The 18,666-nt window shown below is 43.5% G+C and overlaps 1 protein-coding gene across 1 annotated transcript in view; it reads right to left on the bottom strand.

Annotated features, from left to right (window-relative positions):
- LOC126259878 (M-phase inducer phosphatase-like) overlaps nt 1-18,666 on the bottom strand; it is a 402,459-nt gene that overhangs the window by 243,428 nt on the left and 140,365 nt on the right. The window contains exon 3 of the mRNA XM_049956940.1: nt 14,947-14,989. Coding sequence (XP_049812897.1) covers nt 14,947-14,989 — 43 coding nt within the window. The remainder of the gene's footprint in view (nt 1-14,946; nt 14,990-18,666) is intronic.

Genomic DNA, 18,666 nt, shown 5'->3' on the forward strand with positions numbered 1-18,666 from the left:
GAAAATGATGGCACAGTATCATCTTTAAGGGTTCATATCCGGAGAAAAATCTGAACTGGAGCTCTAATCCCAGTCCAGTGCAGACATTTTCAAAAGCTCGAAGTCGCTTAGAAGAAGGAATGAAAGTCCTATGAACTCACATGATAATTTATTCGTGAACTAAAATAACATCGCTTGCGTAAGAAAGCTTACAAGATATAATTTTGCAAGCAGCGACTTCCGCCAGTCCTACTTCGCTTCAGTCAATAGTGAAATGGACATGTTTAATGTTGATTTGGAACCACGGCAGAATCCTGTGTTCTTTACTTGACTTTCCTGCTGGTGAAGATGGTAAGTTTGTGACTGCTAAAAACTAGTGTCCCAGCGGTAATCGAAGCCACGTCTTGGCCATTACAAGCTAGCCTCAGTCCAACCAACCACCAATTTTCGCATCTTTTAGCGTCATGTTTTTGTCATAATGGGGCACGCAGTACGTCGTAATGGGGTACGCAGTACGTGATACGAGAAGTGTAGACTTTCACTTTAGCAGTTGCTGTGAGTTATCAAAGCTGTAATGTCAGACTTATCCTTAATTTTGTACGCTGTATTCCGTCTGTCGGCTCACAGCATCAATCTGACAGAAGTTCATAAGTAGTTCTATCTTTTTCTATCCAGCCAGTATCAGAAAAAATTTTAAGAAAGGTGTTTGTGAAAGGGGTCGTGGATAACTACCATGGTAAGACCAATTTAAGCGCCATCAACCAGCGGCCGCTTGATACAGACCGGGATCCGCCAGAGTGATCGCGAAGCATTGCGCATAAAGCCAGTGATCTCCAGCGGACTTTTTTGCGCACTAATTAGAAAGCATAACATTATGTGACGTTGCGTATGATACAATACTACGTTTCAACATCCTCCGTTGCGATTTTGTATGTAATTGCTTGAAGTACATTTAACTATGGTCTTATTTTGTTCAAGTTCGTAGTATAGCTTGTGCCAGGACAACTTTAATATTTCTTATTTTTGAGGTTATGAAGAGAGTTGTTCACGCATTAGAAAAAGGTGTCTAAAATGGAGTGATGCTTAACATTTGATACTGTGTTCTGTTTTTGTTTAATGCAAGGAAGAAAGCAGTGGATGCAATTCGAGACCCCTGTGCCCTGTATGGAGTGACTGCTATCGAGAAAGTCAAGCTGTATCATTCCAGTACGATTGTTAGGAGCTAAATTAATCACCACATTAAGGAAGACAAACAGACATTGATGAATGACGTTTCTGCTATTTACTACTACGGTCAGCGACAGTGTATCCGATAATTGGCAGGAGTGAAGACCAATTAACCTTCGTGCCACACTTGCCTTCAGTAGTTGTATTGAGGTTAAGGAAAGAAAGGAAGGAGGATTACGATACTCCTAGATCCCACCCTCCTTCCTGCTATCCCCCCTTGATATTTGCATCCACATGTACATAAATACTGTGGATTCACATGAATACTGTCTTCCTTAATGTGGTGATTAATATAGCTCATAACGATCGTATTTGAAATGATACAACGTGACTTTCTAGACACCATTCACTCCACACAGGGCACAGGGGTTTCGAATTCCATCCACTGATTTCTCCCTTGTATTAAACACCAACAGAATACAATGCCACTAATGTTAAACTGCACTCCATTTTGTAACGCGTAAACGACGCTCCTCATAACGTCAAAAATGAGAAATATCTATCACGAGCCGTACCACAAACTCGAACAAAATAAGAAAATAGTTAGATATGCTTATAGCATCATGTCATACAAAATAGCCACGGAGGATGCTGAAACATAGCATTACATAATACGCTACGTTACATATGTTATACTTGCTAATTCGACCACATGAAGGTCCGCTAGAGATCATAGGGTCTACGCCCAATGCTTTGCGATCACACGAGCGGACGCTGGTCTGTATGAAGCCGTCGCTGGTTGATGGCGCTGAAATGGGTCTTAACATGACAGACACCCCTTTCACAAACACCTTTCTGCAAGACTCTTGTAATAATAGTTGGTTAGACAATGACAGAACTGTCTCCGAGCTGTCAGACTGACGCTCTTAGCAGACAGATGGAATACGGCTTGAAAAGACGAAGGAAAATGATGGGTTTGATATCACGGCTTTATGTTCGCACTACATGATGTTTACTACCGGACCACGAATAGGTTAGTCACAACAGATACACTTCCCGTACCGTTTACTGTGTACTCCGTTATGACAAAAAACATGATGCAAACAAGTCAAATTCAGTGGCTGGTTGGTATGAGGCTAGCTCGTGATGGCTAAGGTGTGGGTTTGTTTCCCACTGTAGGTACCAACTTTTAATAGCCACAAACATACCCTCTTCGCCTCCAGTAATACCATGTAAAGTACGTGGGACTGTGCGTGGTTCCACATCAACGTTGAATATGTCAATTCACTACTGACTGGAACAGAGTTGGATTAGTTTTGGTAGTCAGAGGCGGAAGTAGCCAGTTGCGGAATCTCACTCTAGTAAGCTTTCTTACGCAAGTGATATTAATTTAGTTCACAAATCAATAGTTATGTAAGGTCATAGGACCTTCACTTCTTAAGTGAGCCTAGGATTTTGAAAATATTGGCACTGGACTGGAATTGGAGTTCCAATTTTTCTCTGGATTTGAACATTTCGAGATTATAGTATCCTATCATTTTGTTTCCTCACATTGCCAAACTCCTCCAGGTAGGTACTACCGGCGAAATCCTAACTACTGGTTGGAGACAATTTGATAGTTGGTACTACTACTTGTGGGGGTCAACATTGACGGTATGAGAGAGGTTGGAGTCCCAGGAAGCACGGAACTATTCCTTGCGTTACCTCTAACTAAACATGTGCACATTTCGCTACTGGTGAAGAAACTTTAACAACAGAAGAATGTGGCGGGTTCGAATCCCTACTAAGCAAAAATCATTTCTATCATCGTTTCAGGTTCGAATATCACGTTATTGGAGAACATATTTAATATCTGACTTCTGATTGTGCTTAGTTAATTGAAAAGGGTATTGGGTTGTTCTCCCCCATAGCCACAACTTTGCTTCTGCACTTGAGCGTTGCAGATTATACATAACTTTCTTGGTTACTTCTCATGGGCAATATTAAGCTACATCCTGTTCCCAGTGCTAAACGTATAGTCACTGATTTCCATGTTCGGACATTCGGCCATGTAAACAGGTACTGGTGGTCAACATTTTGATATTTTACATCCCTTCATGCCCAGTAGTCTCTTGATTAGACACACAAGCTTTGTTAGGTTAACATTGGATACAAATTCAGATCACGATCAACTCATCATGTCACTACATCTGTAAGATTTCTGCAGTGTCACGTATTGTACGGAAGTTAAATTCACAAGTGTCAGGGACTGTCTCGTCTCTAATAACATGTTTTCTAACACCTGATGTATGATGCTACTGGTTTGCATCTGGGCTGACTGCCATCAAGAGCAGTGTTCTCTAGTATTCTCGTGTCGTACCCATTGCGTATAGTCAAATGACTGTCCTGCATAGGGGGTACAGGACCTGAGACACAGCTATGCTAAGTTGGTTACATACAGTCAGGTGCAGGTGCAGCCTACACGTTTGAATTCAGGGATGGCTCTTTTTTGTGCTGTGAATGTACGTATTTGACCTGAGTGTATACATCGACAAGGAAAAAATCCCGGATTTGCAGGTTAAAAATACATTCTTCCGAAGTGAAAATTTAATTTTTCCCAGGTGAAAATACATATTTTCCCGGGTGAATACACACTTTCTTCGTGTTAAGTTACAGGTCACTTTCCCTCGGAACTGTAATACTTACGAAACATTTGAATTCGCCGGCTTAAAAACTCCAAAAACTTTAGGAAATGAAACGCAGAGAAAAAAATAACGCCCTTCGGGAAGATCTTTGACGAGCACCAACATGAACACTGCATATTTTCGTATTAAGGAAGTATAAATACGAATTCCATGACACACCACGTTTAGTTTCCGAAGCACTGAAATCAAGATTGCTATGTGCTTTTCTCATCCTATCATAGCTCATGTCACATTATCTCGCCAACAAATGAGCATTGGACACGTGATGTCAGCCAATAGCAACATCACTTAAATGGGGCGAACACAAATATGAAAATTTCATGGTTTAAATTACGTATGATACAGCAACAAGAAAAGCTAAGCTTTCATTAGAAAATTGCCCTTTTTTGCGTGTGTTGCCCTTTCAGATATAACAAACACAAATGTGCCAGTAAAATTTTGAATGACAAATTTCTGACGGCTGGGTTCTAAATTTTTCTAATGGCTGTGGTGTTAAGTTTTAAATAAGAGTCAAACGTTATGAGATTTTAAAACATTCATCGTACCTTCTCACACGTAGCGTAACTCAACTATCTAAAAGGAAATTTACTTTGAACGTAATGGTTCCCAAACCGCCATTTGTAATATTTTCCGGGACCTGTTAGAATAGGTTCGTCTGACAATGAGGTGTCTCTACAGCGAGCCAGGAAAATTACTGCACATGCGCCGCTACGATGACGTAGGAAGGCTGTGCTGGCTGTTTGCTCTGCTTATACACCTTTCGTCGCATTCCGTGTGTAATCGGGCATCACGTGTCCATGTGCAGCCGTATGGTATGTTGTTCGGAGGAGACGTAGAGAGTTATTGGACTTGAGGACAATTGTTTATATCATACCATATCCATATAAAGACATATTTCGTTTCGAAACTAGACTCTGTAACTCAAAGTACCCTAATATTTTGCAATGTGGTGACAACTTTTCTTTTTTTCCTTATTCGTCCTCTGCAATACTATTATGTAACATTTTCAGACAAGTTTACAAAATGGTTCAAATGGCTCTGAGCACTATGCGACTTAACTTCTGAGATCATCAGTCGCCTAGAACGTAGAACTAATTAAACCTAACTACGCTAAGGACATCACACACATCCATGCCCGAGGCAGGATTCGAACCTGCGACCGTAGCGGTCGCTCGGTTCCAGACTGTAGCGTCTAGAACCGCACGGCCACTCCGGCCGGCAGACAAGTCTACATCTACAGGAAACTAAAAAGCTACTAAGAGGGAATAAAAATTTCTCGCAAAAATAAAAAACAGTTTTTGCATACGCCATGATCAAGAACAGTAAGCTTTTGATGACTTTTCCAAATTATATAAAAATTAACAAGATTACTTGTGAAGCCAGAAAACTGGCTAACTGCCAATTTATATTCTCCTCCAGGAGGAAATATAAAGCCTTCTGGGGAGTTACAATGAAGAAAAACAGTGTTCTGCCAATCTAAGCTTTACTGAAGAATGGCTTCCTCTAAATTTAAGACGTGAACAACACAAATTAAGAGATGACGTCAAGCCTACAGGAAATACAAAACATGTGTTGAAACAAGTCATATGATTTAGAAACATTGTTTCACTGAAAGCAGATATGTAAAACGCTGTTAAAGCTTTTCAGAGTGGTTTTCGCGAAGCCCATTTTCTTGGAGTATCATCACTGTATCGTCTCATGTTTGGTCTTTATTATGCCATAATGCCACACGTGACAGAATATGAAAACGTGCACTTTAAACTCGTCTAACAGTTGAAACTAGCTAGTAGTGTGGAAAGAAACTATTTCAAATCAACTGACTGCCTCTGAGGAAAAGATTAATAAAGGCCAAATTTCTTTAGAAAACCGACAAATATAACGTAACTTTTCTGCAAAGCGATTAATGCTTGATTGGCACAAAGCGTGGAAATAAAATCAGAAAGCTAATAACTTTTCAGTTTTCCGTAATTATGTCACTGTATTTTAATTCATTTGGTAGCTCCCAGCCACAGAAATCAGTCTTGTATTCATCTGACGCGAAAGCTGTAAATGAAGAGAGAACAGCAAAATCACGAAACGTAAACACGGGTCACGTGGAGACTACTCCCCACTACAACTCCGACTGCTCTGCGCATGCGCGAGTCTTTCAACTTGGGAGTACCGGAAAAAAATCTTTCCGGGTAGCATCTGGCTTCTTGCAGCTACTGTAAATGGCGCAGTTTCTTTGCAACTTAAGTTTTTTATTGGTGTTTTGCTCTCGTTTATGTTTTATTGCTGCAGTATTATTCTGTAGTAGCAAGCTAAAGTAAAATTCTTTGTTAGCTTATCAGTTCTTACCACCCAGAATTAAGAAATTTAACCCAAAACTAAAAGAATGAAAAATTCCCGGGTAATTCCCGGATTCCCCGGTTGCCCCGGAGTGTATACACCCTGCTGACACTATTTTGTTACGTAAGACTTGTTCTATATTGTTCATAAATATGTTTGCTATAGTTCGATACTCCGGTAATCTCATTGACATTACTTCACTTTGTAAATGGAAATAGTATCATTCTTTTATTGATTCTGGGCTCTTAATTGTTTCTTTGATGTGTTGATGTGGGAGCGTATTGTGTGTGTTAAGATTTCTTATATGGTGTTTACTGTTTCTGTTATTGGTATGGGTATAAGAATATTAAAATACATGATTCTCTACATAAAATGAGAGGAAGGTGGCTGTGTCCGGAGCTTACATGTGTTGTGTATTTTAGCAATTATGTAAAGTTTCTTATAGTTCGATCTTCTTGTAACTTTTAGCTCTGTGGTAACATTTTCAACACGTGTTTTGCAAATTAGTGTATGGGAGCATTTCAACAGTTCCACAGTAGGCCTTAGTGGGAACTGTTTCTTGCTTAACTTCAGCTGGCTTCGAAGGGAAGGTGCAATGGGAATTATTTGTAATAGTTTTCTTTTTTCGTTGTCTGTGAATATCAATGTCGTTCAAAATGTTTCTCACCTTCGTCTGGAAGCTATTGGTTGTATTTGATTTTAGTTTTGTAATTTTATTTTTTGTGATGCACTTTCGTGTCTGATTAATGTAGTGCTATTTATCCGCGCGTACCACTGTGTTTCCTTTATCTGTTTTTGTAACAGTGTTATGTTGTCAATGTTAGTAAGTCTGTATTGTTTTGGTTTCCATCTCTGGGATGGATAATTTTGACAGATTAAAAACTTTGTTCTGCCGAATTTCTAACAACCAGTAACTACGTGAACATGCATGACGGATTGACACAAGGCCTCGTTAGACCCATGTTCATCTTACTTGTTCCGTTTCTCTTTTGCTGTATGAGAATGCTTTCTGACTCAACTATGAGGTTTGCTCTGTGTTTTCCCGTGTATCTGTGTACTGGCATTGTGCTTCAGTCCTTTTTGAACAGTTTTATTCCTTTCATGTAACACACTATCAGCGAGGTTTATCAGTGTCTGATAGAACTGATGTGTGTCGTTAGACAATATGTGGTTTGTGTTAGGTGTTCCTTTAGTTTTTAAGATGTAATCTCCCGTCTGTGCTTTTTCTGATTTTTTCCTATTACTATGTATGTGCTTTCAACCTTGCTAACAAGATGGGAGAAAATACCAGTATTTTTCAGAGTTTGTATAAGACTAAGACGTGCTATATATACTTCCTAATTAAGCGCTTTCTTTTTGGCATAAAGAGACTACACTTCGTTGCTTCGCCAAAGTTTTTGCACTACTTGTGTCGTTTTTCGTACAATGGCAGAACATTATTAGATCTGCAAATGATGTTAAACATTGTGTGTTGGACAAGAGTGATGAGAGTTTATGTCCTACCAAGTATCTTTCCACTACAGCCTCCACTAACAAAGGAAAAAGCAGTGCTTTTCAGAATTTATAAACAAGAGGCAAAAATAAAGCAAATTACATGACAATATTGTAAGGAAATACATTTTTTCCATCTATAGGTACGCAAATATAGACACACACACTGTGTATCAATATTTCCAGGAAGAACACACAAAATGCTTCATAAATAAAAGCAAAATACCTCTGTTAAAACTACTGTTTAACTGCAGTAAGCTTAAATGCGAAAAAAACAATAATAATTATAACGCTGATAGATTTTAACAGCTGCTGCGAAAGACGGCCATGAAAACGAACAACAATATTACTGTTTACCATTAATAATCTATACGCTAACTAGACACAAAATTTGCTGTACAACCTACCATCGCTCACTAGGGTTCCGAAGGCAATGAGGTTGTTAGAAACGAAACAAGCTAATCTACGACGAGAGTGTGGAAGGAAATTGTCCATGTCCTTGTCGAAGGGATTTTGCTGGAATTAATTCGCCTTAGTCGGTTTACGGAAATCACGGAGAACCTCGAATTGGCAAACGTGAGAGTGAACTCAATTTCTCCCCAGCGAGAGATGTAGTGGCTTCACCGAAGCTCCGAATCGCTCAGTTACGAATATTTGAGTCATCAAATATTCATCGAAACAAAAAGGCTGTATCTGAAATTCTACCTTAATCAGAACCATTAATTATTTTTTTTTTTTTTTTTTTTTTTTTTGTGAAACAGGGTACTTCTTACTCTGTAGACAATCCAAGAGTAGATTTCCTATGATCGCTCAACGAACTTATTTCTGAAATTTGTTATAATGAATACCAAAGATTGAATATCGGTGGAGGCCGAGGCTTTGTATCAATCCGTAATGCATATTCACTTACTTGAACAAACAGAATTGCCACAAATGGCTTGCATCCTGCTCGAAATTCGGTAGAACAAAGTTTTTCAGCTATCAAAATTACCCAACCTAGAGATGGATTTTTAGTGTCTCATTTAAAAAGGTTAGTAACCACACACAAGATAACGATAATGTACAATTTTCACTTGAGTTGTTCTCTTACACGTAACGTCTTCACACGTGTAAACATTTCCTTTTTGCGTCTTAGTAAAGCAAGTCACTGTTTAAAAAGTAAGACAAATCTTTAAATACTTTCATCTCCAGGTAAACATGCGTGCAAATATACGACTTGATCAAATCAATCTATGTTAAGAAAACTCTCTGGAGTATGAAGACGCCAAATATCCTTCATTTAAGAAGGCACGAACAGAACTGCTACAGGTGTACTCTGATGTGTGTTAAATCCATATATAATAACCCTTAAAAATGTAATGAAGTGCCAACATCATACTATCATTTTTTCCTGTCATTGATGGGAAATTACTTGTGAAATCTCGCTAAATATACTGCACAACAAAATCGAAGGAACACTTTTTCAAAACCCCGAAATTCTCAACAAATTGTGACGCAGAAATTTGAAATTTGGCTCTGTAATGGTACAAAAACGTGGCGTCCTGCGACGTCATCCTCGGGCTTGACAACGCTGCAAACAGCAAGGTGTCAACACAATCTAAAAGAAGGCCACAGCTCAGAAGCTCTTGTGACGTGGGTTCATGATATCAGATTGGCACCAAACTTCATTACGATTCTGCTCACCACCATCGTCGACGTTTCATACGATCGGAAGGTCACCACAGTTCCTCTTACATTTCACCCCTCCTTTTGGAGCCTCTGCGGTGGAAGCTACAACCGCGACGCACAGCACTAAAATCAAGCCGTTTTTTATGAGTCGCCGTAGGAAACATTTTCAGACACACCGCCACTCACTCATTATCGGTACGAAAGGGCTTCTCGGGGTGGCAAAAAGACCTCAGTAAAACCACCCATTTCCCTGCAGCACTGAGTCCCACACATTTCGCGGTCGAAATGACAGCACACAGCGCAATGAGCAGCAGAAAGACGTTGTTGATAACCTTTGACACTGCTGACACCCTTGGACATTTCAACCTTTCTCTAAGGACACTGTGGGGTTGCATCCCCATTAAACATGATCTGACCCCACTGGAGCGTAAGTGACCGCTGTTATTGCTATTGTGAATAGCTTGAAACCACTTGGGACTATTTAACGCCATTCAACGGAATTTGAACGTAATCCGGAGCAACAACGGGTGGTTTACACTATTTCATCCCTCCTACTTCTCATCCTCCTGCGGCAAGATCACGGGGATGGAGCCGTAAGGGGGCGGGAGGGGGGAGTTGCTACATTTACGTGTGTGAATAAAACGGAAAAAGGTCGTATGGACTCCCAGTTCGGCAAAACCCTCAGTGGAACCCATCTGCTTTGCTGAGCATCTTAAAAATTCACCTGCAGAAAATGCGACTAGAGTCCCAACCGCCAGGAAGCAGGCTATACTTCTGCTCCTCCTGCGCCTGCTATCACGCCATCTGCAATCTGAGAGTGTTTAAAAAGCTGCCATTCTGCAAACGCCTAGGATTTCGTCCACAGGTACATTTTTAAAATTCTCAATGAAGCTGGACGGCTGCCACCGAGGGTTTTGCCGAACTGGGAGCTCTTAAGAGGTGCCCTTTCCAGTTTTATCCACTGATTTGTCAATATCGCACCACTCTGTGAGCACGCCACAGGACACAAAATAGGAGCGCTGAGTAAGCATAAGCGCCCCTAGCTGCTACAGATCACCTTCAAATTTTGTCGAATGTTTTTGAGCAGTACCTACTGGTTCCACCTGTACACCTGAGCCAAAAATTGCGGTAGCACTGCACTCCAAACATATACGATCACGTTCGATGGGGATGCAGCCCCACGATGCCTTAAAGAAGGGATTAAACACCCGGCGGCGTCAGCAATGTCTAATGTTGTCAAGAACGTCGTCCTGTTGCTCACTGCAACGCGAACTGTCGTTTTCGACGACAAAATGTGTGGGAATCAATGCCCCAGACAAACTGGTGGCTTCATTGACGCCCTATATGCCATTCCCTGCGGCCTTTTCGTGCCGGCTCTGAGAGGCAGTTTGTCTGAAATGTTTTCCTCGGGCACTCATAAAAAGCCTAGAGATTTCAACGCTGGGAGTCGTCGTGCTGATCATCATAGCAGAGGCTTCAAAATTAGAGGTGAAATGTTGGTAAGAGGGGTTGTGACAACTTTCTCATCGTGTGACACGTCCAGGAGGACACTGGTCAGAGTTGTGGTGACATTTGGTGCCAAAGTGACGTCATGAATCCAACCTAGACGTCACATGACCTTCTGAGCTGTGGTCTTTGTTTCGCACGTGTCGTCACATTGCTGTTTGAAACGACGTCGAGCCTGTGGGTGACGTTGCAGGGCGCCAAGCTTCAGCATCACTAGCGGAAGGTTGTACGCATCTTTGAATCAAATTTCAAACTTAAGCGCCGCAATGGGTGGGAACTGAGAGGTTTCGAAGAAATTATTCTTTAATTTGCTGTGCAGTGTGTGAATAGAACTTGTATGGCTCATTAATGCCTCCAGAAACCATTAGTATTTAGGCTGCTGGCTTGAGTTTTCGGCTGTCTGGATTAATGTTATGGAATGGGACGGAAAGACCGATCGTCTGTTCCTTCACAACGTAAATGCAATCACCGTTACGAACAGTAAGCCTTTCACTTCAACAAGTTTCGTGTGACACAGATTATTCCTCGATCTTCACTTGATATATACTCGCGAACTACGAAATTTTCATCTCCCACAGAAATCAATGGACACATACGACGGTCATTCAATACGTAATGCCACACAGTTTTTTTCTCAAAGCATATTTATTGTTAAAAGTCAGAATTTGGTGACAATATACATCAACATGCCTTGTCCATGTCCTATTTTTCTACGTAGTCCCGATCACGTTCTATGGCCAAACGCCAACGTTGTGGAAGAGCATGTATTCCCCGAATGGGGCCTCCCGACTAACAATGCCATACCATCATTTCAATTTATTTATTAATTTTATTTTATTTTTTTTTTTTTTCCTGCTGGTAAAAGCTCTTGGCCCGCAGGCGTAGCCATGTTTTCGCTGCATGACTGACACTCTCGTCATCTTCAAACTGCGCTCCCTGTAGAGACTTCTTTCAACGGTCCAAAGAGATGGAAGTCCGAGAGTGCCATGTCTGGACAGTAGGGTGGATGAGGCAATGATGTCCAACCGAATTTGGCGAAGTGTTCACGGGTTCTCAGACTTGTGTGTGGGCGCACATTATCGTGTTGGAGCAAGATTTCTGCTAGATTCTTGTCCGATCGAAAATGTCGGAAATGGTTCTTGAGTTTATTCAGAGACTTCACCTGTGCCTCTGAATTAATGGTTGACCCTCTTGGCATCACGTTCACGAGAATGACGCCAACACAATCCCAGACGACTTTTCCGGCACAGGGGGTTGACTTGAATTTCTTCTGTTGTGGTGAATGAGGATGATACCATTCCATGAACTGACTTTTTGTTTCTGGGGCAAAGTGGTGCACCTAGCTGTGGTCCCCTTAACGATCTGTGACAGACAGTCCTCTCCGCCGGTCTCAAAACGCTCCGACAATTCTGATGAAATTACCTTTCTTTGAAACTTGTGGTCCGCTGTGAGCATTCTTGGAAACCATCGAGAGCACCTAATTGGATACCCGAGAGTCTCTATCTTCGCAGACGCACTTCCAATGCTGACCGACAACTATAGAGCCCAATTGTCGAGTTCTGATGCGCCTTCGGGACGAATAATGGCATCCGCACGATTCTGCTTGTCTGGAGCAGTTGCTGTGACAGGATGTCTAGAGCGTGGCTGATCCTGGAGCTCTGTTTCTGCATTTCCTGAGGCTTTAACTTTCTTTACTTATCTGTACTCCAACTGCAGCGTCGCCATACAATGCACACAAACGTTTATGGATGCTCACCATGGTTTCTTTTTCTGCACACAAGAATTCAGTAACACCACACTGCTTTTAACTAGAGTAGTATGTAGACGCCATTTTGACGCTGTACTACGGCTCTGCTACCTAACAGAACGGCTCGAAACTTCACTGGCACACAGAACAAACATTAAATGTGAAGCACCAACAAGGACGTTTGTCTATGTATATTAATAGCTTTTAAGAAAATTGTGGCGCATTACTTACTGAACGACCCTCGTATGAATACAAAGACTGTGTTGTAATAGAGAGCCACTTACCTAGTATTCTTCCTCTGTCCAAATGAATTCACAATCGCTGGGAGAAGTATTTGCAATTCACTTACACCTGAATGCAAAAATGTTTGTTCACATTGCGAAATTTTGCGTACACCCTACAGTACACCGTTGCCAAAGGACCATCTCCATATACAGTGCGTGAAAAAAGGAGTGAAGCACCCTGAAAACATCGTCGGATGTCACTCACTATTTACACGTACACACCTCCTGCCGGTACGTAAATGAGGAGTTACAGTTCTGGTTTACAGGTATAACGGTCACCGGGGCATTAGTGTCGTTCGTGTGTAGTGTTGTTATCCAGCCTGGTGAAATATGTAAGAGGCGTGATCACGTCAGTTGTTGAGCGATGACTGTTTAGAACACAGAAATGCCACGTACTCGCTACAGGCACTGTTATTAGCGCTTGAGAGAGTTTGAAAGGGGGCACGTTTAGGCTCTCCATTTGGCCGCCTGGTCGAATAGTGCAATATCCAGATTTGTGGGGCGTTCAGATGGGAAAGTTGCATTTGGACTGCATGGGAACATGAGGGTAGTCATTCACCGTCAAGTTTCCGGTCGACCACGTCTGAATACGAAGGAGCATCACCGTATTGTGCACCAGGCATGTAACATCTTGACATCTGCATCTGCCATCCGAAAAAAGTAATGGACCTATAGCAACATTCCGTGGCGTTCTGTGCCATTGGCCGGAGCCTAGCAGCGGCTGGCTCTGAGCGCTATGCGACTTAACTTCTGAGGTCATCAGTCGCCCAGAACTTAGAACTACTTAAACCTAACTAACCTAAGGACATCACACACATCCATGCCCGATGCAGGATTCGAACCTGCGACCGTAGCGGTCGCGCGGTTCCAGTCTGTAGCGCCTAGAACCGCTCGGTCACTCCGGCCGGCCTAGCAGCGGCTGGACTAGAAAATTACCGTCCCATGTGTAGGCTACCATTAACACCATAACACCAAAACACAGAAGACAGCAGACAGCATTTAGAATGATGGTGTGGTTGTCAAGTTATTAACTGTTGATGAATGGCGTGTCTTACATTGTTCAATGACGATTTGCGTTTCTGGACTACCCAGGATGATCTTCATAGAGTGTGACGGCTACTCTTCTAACGCTATGGGGCACAGGAGTGTTACTCCTGACATCTTGATGTGGGAAGCAATCGGATATGGTTTCAAGTCACGGCTGGCTGTGACTGAGCGAATTCTCGTCAGAACACAATGGTGTCATGGAAGTCCTGCGTCCTGTGCTACCACTCATGTGGCAGTATCGTGGCCATTTTTAAATAGGACTGTGCTCGTCAAAACCTGGCTCATACGTCTATGAATAGTGTGCCACGTGTTGAAGTACTCCCATGGCAAGCAAGATGCCCCTCCCTCCCCCCCCCCCCCCCCCACCTCCACCACCACGTCTCCGATAGAACATTGCCGGCCGCGGTGCTCTAGCGGTTCTGGGCGCTCAGTCCGGAACCGCGCGACTGCTGCGGTCGCAGGTTCGAATCCTGCCTCGGGCATGGATGTGTGTGATGTCCTTAGGTTAGTTAGGTTTAAGTAGTTCTAAGTTCTAGGGGACTGATGACCACAGCTGTTAAGTCCCATAGTGCTCAGAGCCATTTGAACCATTTGATAGAACATTCGTGACATTAGCTCGGACGTCAACTCCATCACACGGACAGTATCCAGGTTATCAAGGTCCAGGTGGAACAGCTGAGGGCCAGCGTGCCCAACATATTTACGACGCCGCTCCCAATTGCTGAGTGCATGCACACAGATCAGAACAGATCAGAGGGAGTACAATGCCATACTTTTAAGTGGGCTCATGCTGAAGTTCTTTGTGAACACCACATTTTGTCATCATTGTAGTAATACCATATACTCCGCCCCTCCTCGGTGCTTCACTTCTGTTGTCAGGAAGTGTAGAGGCGATGACAAGCTCTACACGCCAATACGTCAATAAATGTAAAAACGTTATCAATTAGCTGACTCTAAAAGCATTCATCCCTCCCTAGACAAACGATCATCACGCCGAAATAGAATAATACATAAAACGTGAGAAGTTCATGGGGGAAAATCTTACCTGCGGTCTTTGGGTGGAGATATGCCTGCAGACCAACCGGGATCTGAAACAAAGATTTACTTGTGTCAAAATTGTCATATGCATGGATTATCTTTTCTACACTTGACATCAAAGTTCACAGTTCTCAAGTCTGTCAATTGAAAGCCTCAAATTCTATAGGTAAACAATTACTACGAATATTTTTAACGTACTAACATAATTATGAACATCTTGTCCTGCCTTGTCTCCTGCGAAACATATCAAACCCAGAATGCAATTTTCACTCTGCAGCAGAGTACGCGCTGGTATGAAACATTCTGGCAGATTAAAACTGTGTGCCAAACCGAGACTCGAACTCGGAATCATTGCCTTTCGCGGGCGAAAGTCCAGAGTTCGAGTCTTGGTCTGGCACACAGTTTTAATCTGCCAGGAAGTTTCATAAACATATCAAATGGGAACACTGTAGAAATTTAACCACTAACTGCCACGATCCCCATTTGTGGACCGTATTGTTTTTGTGCCATCAGTTGGCAGTAGTGTCTGTTTTAATGCTGAATAGCTTAAATATTTGACAACAGTCTGACTGAAGTGCGTGATAGAGCAGAATCAAAATATTGCGTTTGGTTTCTTGTGTAAAGTTAAATAAACCATAAACCGGATGGTAAGTCATGTGATACGAATATTATAATTTTCAATTGTGTTATTTTTCTTGCATTATTTTTATCATTCCGTCAAATGAAGCGATCATATTGTAACTTTGTAGGTTACAGTAGCTCACAAACGTTTCTTCATTCATTTATTATTTGTGAATATTGTTTTATTACATGTTTTAAAGCGATATCCATTTGCGGGTCGTGGCTGATACCAAGTATTTTCATACAATCACAAGCACTGTATCTTTTATGTAATTTACTTTTTTTACACATGAGAACCAGAAAGTTCCTCACACTAGCCGAAGTATAAGATATGATAGATGTTCCTAACTTTCTCACCGAAGATAAGGATGATGGTGTGACAGATAGTGTAGAACTCGCCTCAACAGGAAACCAAGCCAGCTACACATAATACACCTTGAGTAGGCAGGTTACGCTTTCTCCAACGTTTTTACTATACTTAACGATTAAAGCAATTAGGGCAAGGATGTGGGCGGGGAGAGGAGTGGTAGCCAAGTGCTATCCGACAGAGTGAGGGTAGGATGTTCGCGACAGTGTAACGAAGTAGGGAGAGGGTATCCGCGACTGTAAAACGAAGAAGGGGGAGGAACGAGGGTATCCGCGACTGTGAAAAGCAGAAAGGGGGAGGGGCAAGAGTGTACAGACCTGAGAAACGATGAGGCGATGTTAGAGACTGCGAAAGACTGGGGGAGTGGGAGATGCCGCTGGACGACACATGCCGTGTGTCACGAGGATCTTTGGCTCCGTGTCGTGGCGCCACATTTAAGAAGTTGCTGTGAAGAATGTCCAGAGTGGCCGGGCCGGGCAGTCTGTTGGGAGCCTAAGCCCCGGAAGAAACCGCCGTACTTGTAAACTGCCGCGGCGGTTAGCTGGAGTAACTACAGGAAGTGTGCCGTTTGGAGGTATGAATGTTGGCCATATTTTGTGTAGCACATTGTCGAGCTGAATTTGTACCAAAATCCGAATTATCTACCAGGCCTTGGGCTATTATACTATTACAGGAAGGAAAAATCTTTTGTGAATGGATACACAGCATTCCAAGGAATATGAAATAACTGAGGAATGTTTCTTCCGTTACTTAAGGTGGCTTGTTGAATTGCGACTGTATTTGAGAGCACTCAATCACTGACGTTGTGGATCTTATACTGGCTATGTTGAGGCACCGTTTCCGAACTGGTATGGTTCGGCTTAAATAAGAATGTTCAAAGCTCGCAGGCGGCGCCTCTGGCTCGGTAGCGGCTTTTAGTAATTTAACTAGCTAGGCACTAGAGCTTGTATTTATGACCTTGTTCCCAATGTTTGTGTTGGGCGTTGTTGTACGGCCCAATTGTACGACGTGATATTTTTACGCAAGTTTTATTATGATGCTTGGCTGCATTTAACTCGTTCACTATTCTGAACCACAGTGGTGGCCACGGACTGAGACGTAACATTTTTATGTATCGTATTTTAAAATGTATCCTGTCGTTAGTTGTTTGAACTTTTATACGTTTTTAAATCTTCTGGGTCGTCTTTGGGTTCTAAAATTTACAGGGTTCTTTATGACAGTACGCTACTGAGGAGCAATTTTAAAGTATTTTATTGATATGCTGTTAAATGTTGAGCCTTGACCTGCGTGGTATTTGTTTACAGATATATTCACTCGCATGTAATTATTTTAAGCAGTATGTTTTGTCGATCAATTAATGTATTCTGGAGACATACAGCTGGGACAGAGTTATAAAATCCATATCGCTGACTGAGCTGGAAGGAACTTAATAGCTGCTAGTGCAAGTTAGTTCGACAGGAATTCCAACAACTGTCGCGACCAATGTTAATTTTGTTTGTCCTTCGGATTACCAGAGGAATGTGAACTGTAACTGAGTGGCAAATTGGAACTTAGTTTTTCCATCTAGCGTCTTGTGGAAGTAAATACCAGTGCTAATGACTGTATTATTGCGTTTTTATACATTCTCTCTCCTTTCCATGAAATACAAGCGTTTTTTCTTAACAAATTTTACTAACTAACAAATGTTTTGAATTCTCGATCACTACTTTCGTAACCCAGAAATTGAAACAGTACACCCTATGTAACAAGCGGATCGGCGGGGTGGGGAGAGGGGTGGCAGGGCAGGTGGGGTGGGGAGAGGGGGAGTGGGTGACAGGTGGGGTGGGGAGAGGGGGGGCAGGCGGGGTGGGGAGAGAGGGAGTGGGGAGAGGGGGGAGTGGCTGGGTGACAGGTGGGGTGGGGAGAGGGAGAGTGGCTGGGTGACAGGTGGGGTGGGGAGAGGGAGAGTGGCTGGGTGACAGGTGGGGTGGGGAGAGGGAGAGTGGCTGGGTGACAGGTGGGGTGGGGAGAGGGAGAGTGGCTGGGTGACAGGTGGGGTGGGGAGAGGGAGAGTGGCTGGGTGACAGGTGGGGTGGGGAGAGGGAGAGTGGCTGGGTGACAGGTGGGGTGGGGAGAGGGAGAGTGGCTGGGTGACAGGTGGGGTGGGGAGAGGGAGAGTGGCTGGGTGACAGGTGGGGTGGGGAGAGGGAGAGTGGCTGGGTGACAGGTGGGGTGGGGAGAGGGGGAGTGGCTGGGTGACAGGTGGGGTGGGGAGAGGGGGAGTGGGTGGGTGACAGGTGGGTGGGTGACAGGTGGGGTGGGGAGAGGGGGGTGGGTGGGTGACAGGTGCGGTGGGGAGAGGGGGGTGGGTGGGTGACAGGTGCGGTGGGGAGAGGGGGGTGGGTGGGTGACAGGTGCGGTGGGGAGAGGGGGGGTGGGTGGGTGACAGGTGCGGTGGGGAGAGGGGGGGTGGGTGGGTGACAGGTGCGGTGGGTGACAGGTGGGCTGGGTGACAGGTGGGCTGGGTGACAGGTGGGGTGGGTGACAGGTGGGCTGGGTGACAGGTGGGCTGGGTGACAGGTGGGCTGGGTGACAGTTGGGCTGGGTGACAGGTGGGCTGGGTGACAGGTGGGCTGGGTGACAGGTGGGCTGGGTGACAGGTGGGCTGGGTGACAGGTGGGCTGGGTGACAGGTGGGCTGGGTGACAGGTGGGCTGGGTGACAGGTGGGCTGGGTGACAGGTGGGCTGGGTGACAGGTGG

This window comes from Schistocerca nitens, chromosome 5 (assembly GCF_023898315.1).
Source record: "Schistocerca nitens isolate TAMUIC-IGC-003100 chromosome 5, iqSchNite1.1, whole genome shotgun sequence".
Classification (NCBI taxonomy): Eukaryota; Metazoa; Arthropoda; class Insecta; order Orthoptera; family Acrididae; genus Schistocerca; species Schistocerca nitens.